General features: G+C 39.4%; 1 protein-coding gene across 2 annotated transcripts in view; it reads left to right on the top strand.

Annotated features, from left to right (window-relative positions):
- veph1 (ventricular zone expressed PH domain-containing 1) overlaps positions 1–15,648 on the top strand; it is a 64,131-nt gene that overhangs the window by 26,877 nt on the left and 21,606 nt on the right. The window contains exons 4-10 of one of the 2 annotated variants that reach the window (XM_062419666.1): positions 1,734–1,897; positions 3,143–3,352; positions 9,435–9,655; positions 11,602–11,609; positions 13,149–13,320; positions 14,451–14,544; positions 14,587–14,827. In XM_062419666.1, the coding sequence (XP_062275650.1) occupies positions 1,734–1,897; positions 3,143–3,352; positions 9,435–9,655; positions 11,602–11,609; positions 13,149–13,320; positions 14,451–14,544; positions 14,587–14,827 (1,110 nt within the window). Of the gene's footprint in view, positions 1–1,733; positions 1,898–3,142; positions 3,353–9,434; positions 9,656–11,601; positions 11,610–13,092; positions 13,321–14,450; positions 14,828–15,648 lie in introns of both variants that reach the window. The other variant, XM_062419663.1, reaches the window with a different exon arrangement.

Consider the following 15,648-nt stretch of genomic DNA (forward strand, 5'->3'; position numbering starts at 1 on the left):
TCATTGTAGAACACAAAAGCCATTGTTTGAAATCTTGAAATGTCATCAATAATGAACCTACCATGTGAAATCAAGAGTCTTTGTTCAGTGATGTGAATAATTTTAAGATGTTTCATACGTGAGTCAAAGGCTGTTGGGTAATGATTTACAAATGCCCCCATAATGCGTCAGCGCTGCCTTTCTTTTTTCCTCCATCGGTATGAATGAAGAAATATTGACAACACCCCTTGATTCCAAAATACAGATGTTGTATTAGGAATCTTGGGTGAGGTGTTTTCAGAGGAATATCTGTGCCGGTATTCTTCATGTTCAAGCCAGACCAGCAAGCTCAGGCTCACACTTAAGTAGTCTTAAGTAGAAATCTACTTTTTCATCCAGAGACAGGTGAAAATGAAGCCATGCTTTTTTCAGCAACACATGACTTTACACCTTGTTAAAGTATTTGCTCAGCTAGAGTTCCTAGTGGTGTGAAAAATGTTCATTTTTATAGCTGGAGTATGGTTTTTGAACCGGTTACTTGTCTTGTCATCACACACTCACATTCACATAACCATTGTTCTGAAGTACAAGTTGGTAATTGTATTATGTCCAAGAATGAGGGTTTGATGGCACTTCAGTGAGTAAAGAACAGAGTGGCACAACAGTATGGTTTGATATGTGTATTTGGACCACTTTGTATGGATATTTAGATGGATTAGGGTTAGCGTTAGGGTTAGGGTTTCCCTTACCAAGTCAATTCAGTTAAGTTCAAGAGACCACAATAGAAATAAGCTCTTTGGCTTTATTGTGTTTTATCCTTTGGACAAATACTGTAGAAAGGTATGATGCCTCCTTGATGAGGCTGTGCATATATTGTTTATTTATGTCATATTTATATGGCATTATTTATATATGGGTCAATGATGTTTTTTGTGTCCATGTGGTTTCGTCAAATTTATTGGTTAAAATTTGAAAATAACATATGAATACTTTGCACGCATTCTGCTTTTAATCCATTTTGAGAGAGAATATATTATGTCTAAAAAAAGTGGTGTAATCATAAAAACTTTGTACCAAATAATGAAACTTGCTTAAAAACGCTAGATTCTCAAAAAAAGACACCATATCAGTTTTGTTAATTAAAACTTTATTTAATATTAAATAAAAGTAATGGAGTACAATTGTTCTAAATATAAAATTTAATCTGGGGAATCATGTACATCAGAAACTGTTTTTTAAATGAAGTAATTATTTTTATGAGTTCACTTAAATACATTGTAGGTGTATAAAATATTTAATATTTATCCTTCTTTTGTGGTTACACCATTTGACATTTTCAGGAGCACTCAGTATTACTTTTGCTTTGAATTGCTCATCTTGCCAACCCTTATTTGTCACTTACCCATATGTCTTTTAGTGTTGTCAATCAACATTTCAATGCTATGACCTTTTAGATGAAAAAACAACCCCATAAAGTCAATAATACAGACAAAAAGTCTTAACATACAGTACTTGTAATGAGGCAAGTAGCTAATGATAATGATTATGTAAAGTTGGAATTACTAAAGATCATAAACATGAATATGAAAAATTCCGTTTAATTTATTTTATTAATTATTTAATTAAATATTTATTAATAGTTAATTGATTAAACATTCAGGAAAGCCTGGAATTTTGATTGTACATTTGGGGAAAATTTTCTTTCTAATTTCTTATTGGCAAAAAAACATCTCTGTTTCTCTCTCTCGCTGCAGGTAACCACATGCTGCTACGAGTGTTGCCCTCAGTCTACCCCAGACAACCAGATACCATTCATCGTCACCTAGGCAACCTGACTGCGATGATGTCGCAGCTGGAGTCCCCAGAGCAACAACACCTTATCAGACTTGTTCAAATCGTTGCGGAGCAACATCCACTTGTGAGTATTTGTACAGTTTTACTTCAGGAATAAAGCACAATGATGAAGTTCTTCAACATCTGCAGATTGTGTTATTTTTCATAACCGCACTGGCCAGCATGGACATTTATAGCACTGTCAGATTTCCAGCAATCTAAATCTAAATATTTATTTCATAGCATTATAATCTGTAAATGGAAACATTACAAGGATCAGTAGATTAGCTGAAAACTGAAATAAGCAGCCTTCTTACTGTTTTCAATTAAACTCGATAATATAGCTCTATTATCTAGTATAATTGATAACAGTAAGTAGTTGCTGTATATCAGAACAGTAGCGTTATCTGAAAATAATGTATCATCCAACACAATCAGCAATTAGTTTCTGTGGCAATGGCATAAATGAACAGTACACTGTTCTTGGCTTTGCCTCACAATGCAGTATGTGGGTGGCATTTTTGTAACATTTTTGACCATGAGTCAAGCTGAATCAGGCCTTTACCATTCAACGATGCTATATCCTGTAATTAATTAATGTCGGGGAAAAAACACTGGAATGTAGTTAAAAGTGAGGAAGTGGAGCAGTGCATGTGTAGTACACATATCTCAGTAGGAATTCCCTTAATCCTGCATATTTTGGGGCAGAACTGCTGATGTTCAACTTGAGGGAAAAGTACCACATACCAGCAAACAAAGCACATGTTGGTTAAACATGAATAGCCTCTCGTCCTGGAGAGGCAGAATTTGCCATCTGGAGTTATTCTAGTCTCCCATACAGACACACAAAATATTTCTACTATGATTGTAGATGCATTCATCACAGCGATTATCATCTCTTCTGCTAACTGTTATTCACATAGTGTAAGTGACGCAGTATTGGAAGGATTACAAATTAAAAACGGGAAATAGTAAAAGAACAGATGATGTTTGATATTAACATGATTAATCAGAGCAGCTGACTCATAAAGAAGCAGCAGGAGGTTCAGCAACGACGGGAATTGTTAGTCTGATCCAAGTCCAATGCAGTCCAGTGTGACCAGTCCAGATAATGAGGAGAAAATGTTCATTCAGTTTGTCCAGACAGTCCTTATTTTATTATTACCAGATTGTTTCATCTCGCTCTTGAGGTCACTCTTCTCACCTCCATCCCTGATTAAACACACATAAGCTCTCTGTTGTTAGTGTGTATTAGTGACTGGTGACAGACATGCTGTTATAATTAAAAAATAATGTATCAATAAAGCTTTATTTTTTATCTTCCATCTAGATGTTGAGCCCTCAGGTGCCTGCATTGGTAAGTTACCTTGGAGACCAATCCCTGACTGAGGCCCTGCTGGGTGCACTTGTGGACGTGTCACAAGCCAGCCCTTCCTCATTGGTCAGCTTTCTGCCAGCGCTGAGGATTGTGGGACAGCAATGCCCTGCTCTCCTGGGTCATGTGGCCAAAATCCATGGTGCTGTGGGCATCATCAGTGAGGTACAAACACACACAAATTAACTACGCATGCACCGATCCAAGCCTTTCGGTCCCGATACTGATACCAATACTTTTGCTTTTTGTAAGGCAAAATCAGGCTGGACTTAAACATTGTTTTCCTAACTTTGTAAAACAAAATCTAACAAATAAATACATAGATATATATTCACTGAATTTTTATTTGTTAAAATACCAAATCCTGTTATTTGAGTCAGTATCCGAACAATGTCTGATATCAGTATCAGTATTGGTGCATCTCTAAAATGAACAAGGTTACATTACAATCCTTCGCAGTCCTGATTTGCACTTGATACAGAAAGTGGAAAGTCAATGGATAGATAGGAATGAGTACAAACAGACCTAAGTTCATTCTAGCAAATTGAAAAGGGTTTAACTTAAAGTAAAACTTGCAATTAGTCAGATACTTCAATTAAGGAACGTAAAGAGACAAGGGGAAAATAGAAAAGTCTGGAGAAACAATTGGAGTTCCTTGAAATCAGTCCAGCTCTGAGCTTCAGAGTTGACCATGTATAAATGTCTGTATTGGCTGTTTGCAGAAATCAAACACAGACTGCAAACACACGCCAGTGGTCAAATTCATGCAAAAAGGGTAAAGTAAAACATTTTAATCTACCTTAAGTCCGTCTGGCATCCATGTGCATACACACGCGCGCGCACACTATAACAGACAGGAGTGATTATTTTAATGAGTAGGGAGGAAGGCTGCGCTCTCACATGACTTGTTCTCTGTTGTCCTGCCAAGTATAAAACAAACACTCAAACACCGGACAGCCAGGCGGATCCGGAGGTTTTGACTGCTGTCTAACACAGCAGTGTTCAATGGGAGCATCTGTCTAAAACAAATATGTGCTGACTCCTCTGAGGGATCGGAGAAGTGAGAAACTATTGGTCCCGGTTGGAGGAGAAAAAAAATGTTTGGAAGGAAGAGTTGTGCAGTTGTGAAAGATGTAGCCTGAAGGTGCAGCTGTAACACACTTAAGGGGGGCATTAACTATTATCAGGTGCATTACAGAGGAGAAATATGTCTTCAAATGAGAAACAATCTCTGAAAAACTGAACTGCACATGTGTGACAGAACACCCTGCCTGGTATTGCATACAAGTATTTACTTGTACCAGTTCGATGCAGTAAAGGAATTCAAATATAATCTATCAAATTTAATTTCAAATGAGGCTAAAAATGTCCCATGAAACTTTTTTGGGCCAAACCTTGAGCTGAACAGTTGGCCATCCAGCAGACTTGGCTGCTCATCCTCCCCTAATGGCACTTCTTTTGAAGTACTAGGTGTTGTTTTAGTTGTTATTTGACTGTGATTGGAGCCCTCTGCTGAAACAGTTCAGCTGCTGATTGCAGGTTAATAAGCTCAGCAAGTAGGGCAAACTGCAAGGTGGTATTGCGGAGAGGGGGGGGAGGGATTTATTCGGAAACACACATGCACACAATGGAAAGTCAGTCATTAAGTCTCGTCTTATCAGAAGAAAAAAACCCTGAATTGAGTCCAAATTCATTTTTAGCCTCCCTAGCAGCATGGCCCTGTTGCCAGGTTCATACTACATAACGCGATAATAGCCTGATAGACATAGAGCATCAGGACCAAAAACAGGGAATTAATCATTTTATGCTGTGTAGTTTACAGCTAACAGCCAATGTCACATCTGAGACGCCTCACAAATGTCCTGACAAAGAACTATCTTGTCCGAATTAAATGATTTTATCCCCAGTCAAGCTACGGGGGAGCTAACTGGGAGTTAGCTGACTCAGCTGGCGGAAAATCTCCAGTGAGTATGCGTTCAACTGGCCAACACGGGAATGTCAAACCCAACACCAGATTAAAAACTCCTGTATAATGTGCAATACAGAGAGACTTGTCATAGGCTTAATCAGCATTGTGTGGACTTGTTTGGCACAGGCTTAAATGTACAGTAACAGACGTTCATTTATTTGTGTGACATCATCTGAAGGTTTAAATTAACACTTGTAAGTCTTTTGTTTATATGATCTTTCTTTACCATCTGAAAGTTGTTCAGAGTAGATTCTTCTTTTGGGAAGGCTTTAAAAAAAACTATGAACTGTGTTACATAGCAATACAGTAAATTCCAGTATATAGCTGGCACACAGGACCTGAAGTCAGCGAAAAAGAATGATGTAAAATATACACCAGAGAGCAGACTGTACATATTCTAAACACTACGGCATCCTTACATCCAGCAGATTAGCATGCCTGAGATATGTGTATGGTGCTTGTAATAGTTGTATTAACTTCTTCAGACTAAGTTAAGTAATACAGAATCGTCAACGCAACAGTGTGTAATAATAGGCAGGATGATGTCACACAGTCAGTGTGAAATGTGTGTGTGTGCAGAGTGATGAAGGTGACAGGAGGACCGGGTGAAAGCTCACACTCTCTCTTTTCCTCTGGGTCCATTTAAGGTCAGTTTAACGACAATTTGGGGAAATTAGCGAAAGGGGAAAATACAGCATGACGCCCCCTTTACACACACACATATACACTGATAAATAGACACATGCACACGCATATCATGGTACTGGAAACCATAATAAAGTTTGCTATTACTCCAGGGCAACCTCTCCTCCAAAATCTCCTTTCCTCCTCAATCTTCTTGTCGAAAAAGCTGCCAACCCAGCTTCAGCACAGACACATGCACACACGCACGTACGCACAAGACCTCAGTGTCCTGTCTTTCTTCACATTGGAACCATTTGGAAAATAACCCATGTTTTTCTGGGAAATGCCTCTGCAGAGGCCTCCTGGTGATGGCAGTGGAGAGTGCCTCCTGTGGGTTTGTGTTTGTGCCCCCTCCCCCCAACACACATGCACACACACAGACACACACACACTTCCTCACTATGATGCATTTGTACTCAATTGTAACTGGATTGCACAACACTCTCTGGCTTCTTTTACCTCAAGAAAGGAATTAGCTATATTGTGTTTCTGGACATCATGAAGGTCTCTCAGCAACGAGAAAAATAGTAATCCCTGAACACTGTAATGCTTACCAGTCCAACAGGTCTGCTGAAAATCCTACTGTACTTCTCAGAAGCTACAATAATTTGTATTTGCTGTTTACACAGTTTAAAGTGTTCATTCAACTCTGTGGTCAATGAGGTGGACTAACCTTCAGAGAAAACTTTCAGTATCATGATACCACAATGTATACTTTAAGAATAACACACAAACATCTAAGTATTATCCTCAATAAATGAATTATTATTTATTTATTTTTTATTGAGGTTGACATGCAGGACTGAGTCATACAGTGACTGGTTTAAATAATAGTTACAATAAAACAATCCTTTTACAAGTCAAAATAAGGATTGTAAAGGATCAGTGTGTAGAATTTAGTGAGATCTATCAGAAACAACTTTGCAGAAATGGAATATATAGTATTCATAAGTATGTTTTAAATCTGAAAATAAGAACTGTTGTGTTTTTGTTACCTTAGAATGAGCTCTTTATATCTACACAGCAAGCAGGTTTGCTTGCACGGAGCCAGCCATGTTGTACTGCTATGTTTCTACAGTAGCCCAGAATGGACAAACCAAACACTGGCTCTAGAGAGGGCCTTTGGCATTTTTTGTGAGTTTTGCAGCACATCATAGGTTCCCTTACATGCTTGAAAGGTAGGAGCCAGAAATGCTGGCAGGAACATCCCTGTAGGAAAGCCAATTACTTTTTTGACAAAAATGTAGATTGGCAAAAAGGGAATGCTACATGAAGTAATTGATTGATATATTAATCAATAGACATGTTTAATTAAAATTGAGGTGATTAGGAAAGTTTCATATGTTAGAGAATATCACTTCTTTTGCAAATAAATACATTTCAAATCAAATTGTAGTTGCTCTGTTTAAAACATCTCTCCCTTGATATATATACTTGTCACAAATTATTAAAGTGCTCTGGAAAAGAAAGCAGTCACACACAAGCAGCAGTATCTCCATAGGGCTTGTTAGTCGGTGAAAGTTAGTGGTTGTTTGCCAGACTACAGCTCCAAAAGAAGCATAAAGATCAGTGTGTGCTGATGGACGACTGAGCAAACAAGGGGGGGGGGGGGGGGAACAGGCTAGTGAGCTAAGATCAGATTTGGCTCAATATTTAAATAAAGTTAAATAAAGATCAGATATCTCAAGTACAAAAACATGCACACTTACACAAACTACTACTGGAGAATAGTCCTGTATTGTTGTTGGAATCATAATACTGGAGTGATGGAAATGAACAAGCCAAGTTGTGTTTCATCCAGAGGGTGTGTGTGTGTGTGTGTGTGTGTGTGTGTGTGTGTGTGTGTGTGTGTGTGTGTGTGTGTGTGTGTGTGTGTGTGTGTGTGTGTGTGTGTGTGTGTGTGTGTGTGTGTTTGTGTGTGTGTGTGTGTGTGTGTGTGTGTGCGCGCTTTAGTATGTGTGCACACATGAGTTAGAAAGAGCTGATATCTTTGTGTAGATTCATATCTGTCCTGTCAGATCGGCCCTTCGGAGGAGTATCTGTTTCTCTGCTGTGATGTTTTGGAGAACATAAAAACTCATAATTAAATACAGCAGTTCGTACCTCTTTTATTCCTCTTCGACTCTGTTAAAACTTCCTGTTGTTGTCCTCTTCTGTGGGGTTTTAGAGTATAATTTGGTTGTGAGTTAAACCAGTGATGTGTTTTAGGACATCAAATCAAGACCAAGTGCTTTTTCCAGACAATTAAACACCACTTGTAACGTTTGATGATTCAAAAAAGCTTCATATGACGTGGATGGCTTTTAACTGCAAAAAGTTTTACTGTAAATGATGCAAGTTCTGCTCTTGTTGTAATGTTTGGAAGTCCATAAAAAGTGAAAACATCGTGACAAGAAAAGTCTGAGCTGTGGTGCAGAGGTTAGCGCACATCATTGTAAAGTCTTTGTACCTGCAGCCTCCAGGCATGCTCCTGTTTCATTCTTGTGTTGGACCTCAGAAACTCCTAAATACCTACATGGCATGTTATTACAGTATAAAGTAAAGTTCTGCCTTTTCGGGTAGTTTTAGTATCCACATATAAATTTAGCATCCTACAGAGTGCTCGTGAAACATGCCCAAACTGCGCAGTAACTGCATTCTTCTCTCCTTGTTACAAGGTGTGCTTAAGCTCTCTAAGCACAGGTTGGCTCTGGCCGTCTTTCTGTCCCTCCATCAATCATAGTCTGTCTCTCAGTTTTTAAAGGCCAAGTAGAATAAAGTTTTTACAAGCTTAAAGGCTTTTTCCTTATATCTTGTTTTTGTTTATGTCCTCAGATGGGGGTTTGGTTGTTCTGGCCTGAAACACTGAAACAGAGCTGTTACTGACTCCTGTCACCTTTGTGAATCTGTTATCATACTGACTTCCACGATAACCGGTTTCCACCACTTTAATTCATGACATTTGTGTTAAATAGCGGGTCAAGTTTCTATGTGGTTATTTGCAAGGCTATGTTTTTGCATGCAGTATAACAGAAAATAATAAAATGCCTGCACAAATAAGAGTTTCCCACTGTGATAGTAGAACAAATAACAGAGGACATAAATGTTGTTAATAATTATTCTGTGTTAAAGGTGATCAGGTTTTGTATGCTCTGGGTACAGTTTATACAAAGAGTAGGCAGATGAAATGTATGTGTGTATGTGTGTTGTTACAAAGGCCAGTGGAAAAATAATACCATTTGGGTTTAAAGAAAAAGTTTGTGTTTCTTAAGTTTGCTGAAAGCCATTTGCATGTGTTTGTATTTATTATTGTTTTTCATGATTTAGAAACAACACAAACAGCCTGGAAGTGCACAAAATGCACCAAAACACATGTAGTGAAACAATACTCTCAACTCTGCCTATAACACATCTTAGAAACAGTCCACAGCACTAGAAGTCCTGTTAAACTGGATGTTTCTGCACAATAAAATCAACTTGTTAATCTTTTTTTTTTCTTACTTCTGTCATTCTGGTCCAATTCAGACTTTTATTTTTCTTTCTATGTGAGCGGTATTAAACACCAGATGATATCATTTTAACATCTGTACTCTAAATCTTGTCTCTTTTGTCCAGACTCATGCACACACCTCTTTGGTCTACCTGGTGTCCCTTCTTAGCAGCATGGAGCACAGTTTTCACCACACGCTGCTGCTGGAGATCCGAGCTCTGACTGACCGTTACCCGTCCTTACTGGGAGGCTGCGGTAAAGACATCTACAGGATGAGCAACTCGTTCACTGCTATAGCCAGACTGCTGGGGAGACGACTGGAGGAGAGTGCTGCCACATGCTGCAGGTTAGCAGAGACAAGATGGGCTTTTTGTGTGTTTTATCCTCTCATGGTTGATAACCCTAAACAGAATAGGGTCACAGTATGGTTGTCCTGTGGGTGCTCATAGTCACTGACCACTGTATGTGGGGATAGGTTTAAGGTGCAGACTAGAAGAACACAACACAGATGATTCAGACATGCTGGATAAAGTGAAAATGTGTCCTGATAACCAAAAATGCTACCATTATGTCAGTTGTTGATCCGATATCAGTGACGGGAATCCAGATTACATTTTCATTAAGAACTCTTACCTCACACTTTGTGCACAAATTGCAAAACAGTTATTGCAATGAGTAGTTCCAGATTAACAGAGATTCATGGCCATTTTTATTTTTCAATTCAGATGAATCAATTAACAGTACATTAATGCTAAATTAAGTGTTGATCATGGACAAAATAAATAGTGAAGAACTTTATCTTCATATAAATTGATGGTAAAGTAATCATTAATAAAATGTCAATACTGATTCCTATTTGAAAGACTGGGTATTTGACTAATTAAGTGGCTGATTTTACACTTGCAAGAGAATATACACACTGGACCTCATGCATAAAAGCTTTCTTAGTTTTCTCTTATATTTGTTGTTGCACAGTGTTTGATCCTAAATTGGATGTGCATGCCAGGCAATTTGCAACTAGCATAAGGAAACAGCCCAATAAACCTATATAAGGGCAGCAGACTTAAGTGCTGTGTGCAAACCACAAACCAATAAGGCAATGTAATTTGACAGGTAACTTTAAACTCAGATAAAAGAAGAAGAAAATAGATAACAAAGGAAATGAAAATACAACCTAAGGGCAACAAAAAGGAAAAAAAAGTTTCTTATGCAGAGATAGAAACTTTACTAAATGAAGTTTTGTTAAGAAAGGAAGTCTTTTTTCCCCAAGTGTGAGCAGTGGGGTCAGGGGTCCATAGAAGTGCAAAGCATGGCAAGAGATCACCAGTGCAATCAATGCTGTATGTGCAGAAGAAAGAACTGCCAGGCGTACTATTACAGCCACGGGAGAGGGCCAGGAAACTGTCAAAACAACAGGCATGGATGAGCGCATCGGAGCCATCATTGACGAAGTTTCTTTGTCGGGTGTGCAGTCTGATATTCCGCTGGACGGTGACCAACCACAGCCAGGAAACATCCTGTCAGCACCAGACAGCATACCCCAGGATCAATTAGCAAGATCTGAAGACAATGGTAAGCATCAATCCAAACTTTGAATCTTCAAAGGGAATTTAATTAAGTTGATTGCTTCATTTTATACCACATTAAACGTAACACTTTTTAAAAAAACAGTTGAATTTTATCTAATCTATAGCAAACCATATTCCCATTTTTGTTTCAAGCCATTTTAAATAATTTGTATGTCAATAAATGAAACCAAAAACGTATGTATTAACGCTCTTTTTTTATTTTTTAGATGCATCAGGCACATATGCACCTGGACCATCAAGTTCATCCACCTCAGCAGAGATCATCTCGAAATCGGTCCTAAAAAATCAAGAAAAGATATGAAAGACTCCTCAGCATCTGCCATCCACTTTTTCCCCTATATGACACTCTCAAAGAAATAAATGAAACTTGAAAAAACAAGAAATAAAAACCATTATCAAATAAATGCCATTGCACTTTTTCTGCCTTGACTATTGGTCATTGCAACATCTCAGGTCCCACAAAACCTTCAACCTTCATGTCTGTAGGTGGTGGCAAATGGATGTGGGCACACCATGTTATATTGCAATATTGTGCAGAACACAGCAAAACAAGGTTATTTTGCACACTTTTTTAGGTGTGTATAAATGCTTTGCACCTGCTGTGTCTTGGCATAGTGTGCTCCACCACTGAGCAAGTGTGCATCAGTTTCTGGTTATAAGCCACCTTCTGTCGGGTCTTACGGTAAGCAAGTGGTGTCATAAGCCACGGTAGTGGTATTTAATTCAGGTGATTGGGGCAATCACCTGAATAAAAAGTTGGATTTATGTTGAAAGGTAATAATGTAGATTTATGAACGTATTAACACTTACCAATAAGCCAGCTGTCTCCAGTAGCACCTCAAACCAACTGAACACCCAACTTCCACTGGCCAGTGTGCCACCACTTTCAATAAATTTGTTATTCTGTGCATCACATCTTATCAATTTATCATATTATTGTTGTCTGAATGGAATTGTTTTCTATTTGGGAAGGATTTGGAGATAGTGCCTTGATGCACACATGATGACAGTCCATTGTTCCAATAGTACTGGGCAGTCAAGCAATGATATAAACATTCCTTTTTATCTGGGTCTGCTAAGCAGTGGTGTATGGCAACTGAATATACGGTGGTGTTAACTGGATGATACCCTAGAGAACTTTGCGTTCGACTAACAGTAGACTGAGATATGCCAGACCTCTCACCAGTCTTTCTCTGGAAGGTCCCAGTAGCCAAGAAACTGCTCGAAGTGAGTACTTGAAGAGGAGGTCAAGTGGGATTAGATCGTTTTGTATCTTATCTAAACTGAGGTTCCAGAACGGCACACAGGTTTTGAAGAATCTGCCTCGGTAATCAAAAACAACTTACGAGCCACTCGTCATTCACAGCAAACAAATCTGCTCCGTCTTTAAATACTTGCTTGTTATCTCAAGACTTGGTTGGCCACCGCGGGCAGCAGCAAATAAGCTGTGCACTGCTACATACTACTTGATATACTATGACAAATCATCATTTATGACGTGTGCTGTCATGATTGATGATTGGCTGGATGTGTGTATGTGTGTATGTACAAGCATATTGGTTTTATTAAGTTGTAATTTTGGCTAGACATAATCCTCTGTAATAAATGTAAACATGTAAAATTATTAAATGTCTCACAGTGTTTCAAAATGAAAGCATGCATGCACATATGTGTACACACGTGAGCTCAGCGTGGGTCTGTGTGTGTCTGCAATAAAGATAAACGAGGGAACGAAAGATTGAGAGAAGCAGGGCTGTTTATTAGTGAAAGAGCGGGGGGTGAAGACAGAAGATAAATGAAACAAAAAGGGGCTCTTTCAGCATACAAGTGAAATGTTTGTGAAAGGCCACTTGTGAAAGAACAAACGGAGAGAGGGAGAGAGAGATGGAGGGAGGGAGGGAATAATTAGTTAAGTTAGAGAACAGAAGAGGAGGCAGGCACAACAGTGAGAGGCACAGAAAACAAGGACAGTGGGGGGATTTTGGCCAGTGAAAGAGGGATAGAGGGGATACAGGGGGTCATAGACACAGAATTAGAGCCAGTCATCATGACAAAGCGAGAATTACCGAAACCAGAAGGGGAGGGGGAGTGTGTGGCGGCTGAAACCCATCCAAATGAGTCTATCCAGCTTCATCTCATGTGCCCACCACCTGAATTCCAATCATGTATTTGTGTGTTTGTGTGTGTTTTATAGGGTGGATGGGGAGTGCCCGCTGTCTCCTTGTGCATCTCTTCACGGAGAAGGCGGAGGGGGAGGAGGGGGGTCAGAGCAGCGGCTGCAGGTGAAGATCCAGGCCTTTGAGGAGAAAATGGCTGGGGATGGGGGAGAGGTGGAGGCGGAGGAAAACTCTCCTGCCCCCCAGCGGCGCTACAGCCTGAACCAAGCTGTCAGAGAGGAGCGACGTGAGATGAGATTCAACAGGTTCGACACAACATCACATGGCTCTGCTGAGTATCTGCTCAAATCTGACGGGACATTCATGTCTAATCAACAAGCCAAAAATAAGTAAACAATAAAACAAAAAAAAGTGTTTTATATTGAGTTAGAGAGCATTGTTGTTGTGGTTCTACTCCACCACACTGGATTTGAAATGAAACAATGACTGTGAAGTTAAACTGACCCTTTTCACGTTGAGGATAATTCTATTAATATGAGATGAACAGTATAATAATCGTCTTGTCTGTATCTTCAGGATCATTGTAGCATGTGCTAAAACGGGTGTGCTATGTGTTGTGAATCCTGCACTGTTCACCCAAAATGAATGTGAATACCCTCAAGCCAAAGTCTTTTACCAGGATTCAAAAGATTTTTTCCATGGATTGAGTTTGATCTTAAACACAGAACTGAGGATAATTAATCATGACATGGTTTGACGTTTTCTTGATTCAGAGGTGTCAAATCTGTCCAGTGCATCCATTTCAACATCCTATTTCTGTGGTTTGAGGAGCATTGTTAACCGAGGTTGAAATATACTGTCCTCTGATTTAGGGATCATTTGCATAGTGCCACATAGTTGAATAGTGGGTTGCCATTTATATATATACATCATATAACCAAAACATTGTACATTCTAGGCCAAGAGCATCACTTCCTGTTGCAGATGTTTCTGTTACAAACCTGCATTTATGTTTGTCCCAAAAACAGTTGTATGACATATTTGATAAAAGCCTGAATTACTCTGAAAGGAGCAGAATCCTTTTAGTGTAATTCACAACATTAACATTTCTTAGTGAGTGACACAAAATGTATTCAAGCAAAAGTAAACACTGATTGCAACAGATTTGTATCTTTGGCAAAAAAACATGCTTATGTCCACAGTTCTCCTGCCACACACTGAAATTCAGACATTTTGCTGCTTTATGTTTCTAAAATCACTGTCAACAATGTCCCCTTTTAGGTTTCTGCTTCAGTGGTTTTCCTACAACCCTGTAGCCAAATCAGACCCTGTAAAATATGCGGAAATGTGTCAAAAACACACCAATAGATAGAATTTAAATTATTCAGATTTGCAAATTTGAGTCCCAGCCATTTTATTTTGTGCTTTCTTTTAGGTCAAAGAGCCTGGCTCTCCACGCTGTGCGCTCACGATCCATCAACTCAGACACTGGGGAGGACGGGGAGGTAGTAGACCTGAGTCCAGACGGTGTCTTCTCCAGCACTTTGCCTCACCAGCATTCAGAGTTCCAGGAAGTACCGCCTCCTGAAAAGAAACTGACCAGTGAAGTGCCAATGCCCGTCACAACTGTGCCGGACAGAAGGGTCAAAGAGGCCGAGAAAGGTCACAGCAGAGAGAAGGATGGAGAGAAGGAGGCACAGGGGGACACTGACAGACTCTTTGTCCATTTAAGAGACAATATGGAGACAATCAGAGAGTTCTGTAAAGACATGGTGCAGCAGATCCCCATACCAGAGCAGTGCATGATAGAAGGTAATGTGAACATGACAAATGGCTTGATCCATTAATGTTTGGACAGTTTTATCAGTATTTAGCATGTCATCATGTTTGTGTTTATACAGTCAATGAAGATACATTACACAGAGAGAGGTAGAGGGAGGATTTATGTGACCTGCTGAACCAATGAGATTGCAGTCAGATGTGGTGGCTGGGGTTGATTAATGATGTGGTATGAATACATCTTCTCTTGTCACTCATCCACTTCCACTCTTTATCTTACATACACACACTCATGCAGATGCAGTCTCGCAAAGCAGTCAATGGGTGATAAGTGTCTCTATAGCTCCAATCGGCCATTGATTTATTTCTCTGAGTGTAGTATTTGGAGACTGTGGCTTAGAAAGTAGAGCAGGCCGTCTACTAACCGCAGGTTTGGCAGCTCAGTCCCAGACTCTTACTCTCTGTATGTCAAAGTGTCCTTAAGCAAGACACTGGACCCCAGGTTGCTCCTGATGGTCACCCCCTGCCATGTTTTGTGTGAATGTAGCAGAGCTGATTTGTTCATGAAAAAATGAATGGTTGATTAGATGCAGAGAATGGTTTTAAGGTGGGTAGGGTCATTGTATTCAGAGTCAGATCTAAGTGGAAACAGATGAATGTTTGGGTATGTAGTATGCATGAAGAACAAGTATTGGTGCAGTTTTGCATGTGTGTGTATGTGTATGTGCATACATGTTTTCATAGTTCTTTCAGTGGATGTTGACTAGAAACCAGGGGTCAAGCAGTTCATGTGAAAATACAATGAAATGAAAAACCTCTTCTTTTTCCAACCTCTGTGTTTCCATCTTCAGCCT

This window comes from Scomber scombrus, chromosome 5, assembly GCF_963691925.1.
Source record: "Scomber scombrus chromosome 5, fScoSco1.1, whole genome shotgun sequence".
NCBI classification, from domain to species: domain Eukaryota; kingdom Metazoa; phylum Chordata; class Actinopteri; order Scombriformes; family Scombridae; genus Scomber; species Scomber scombrus.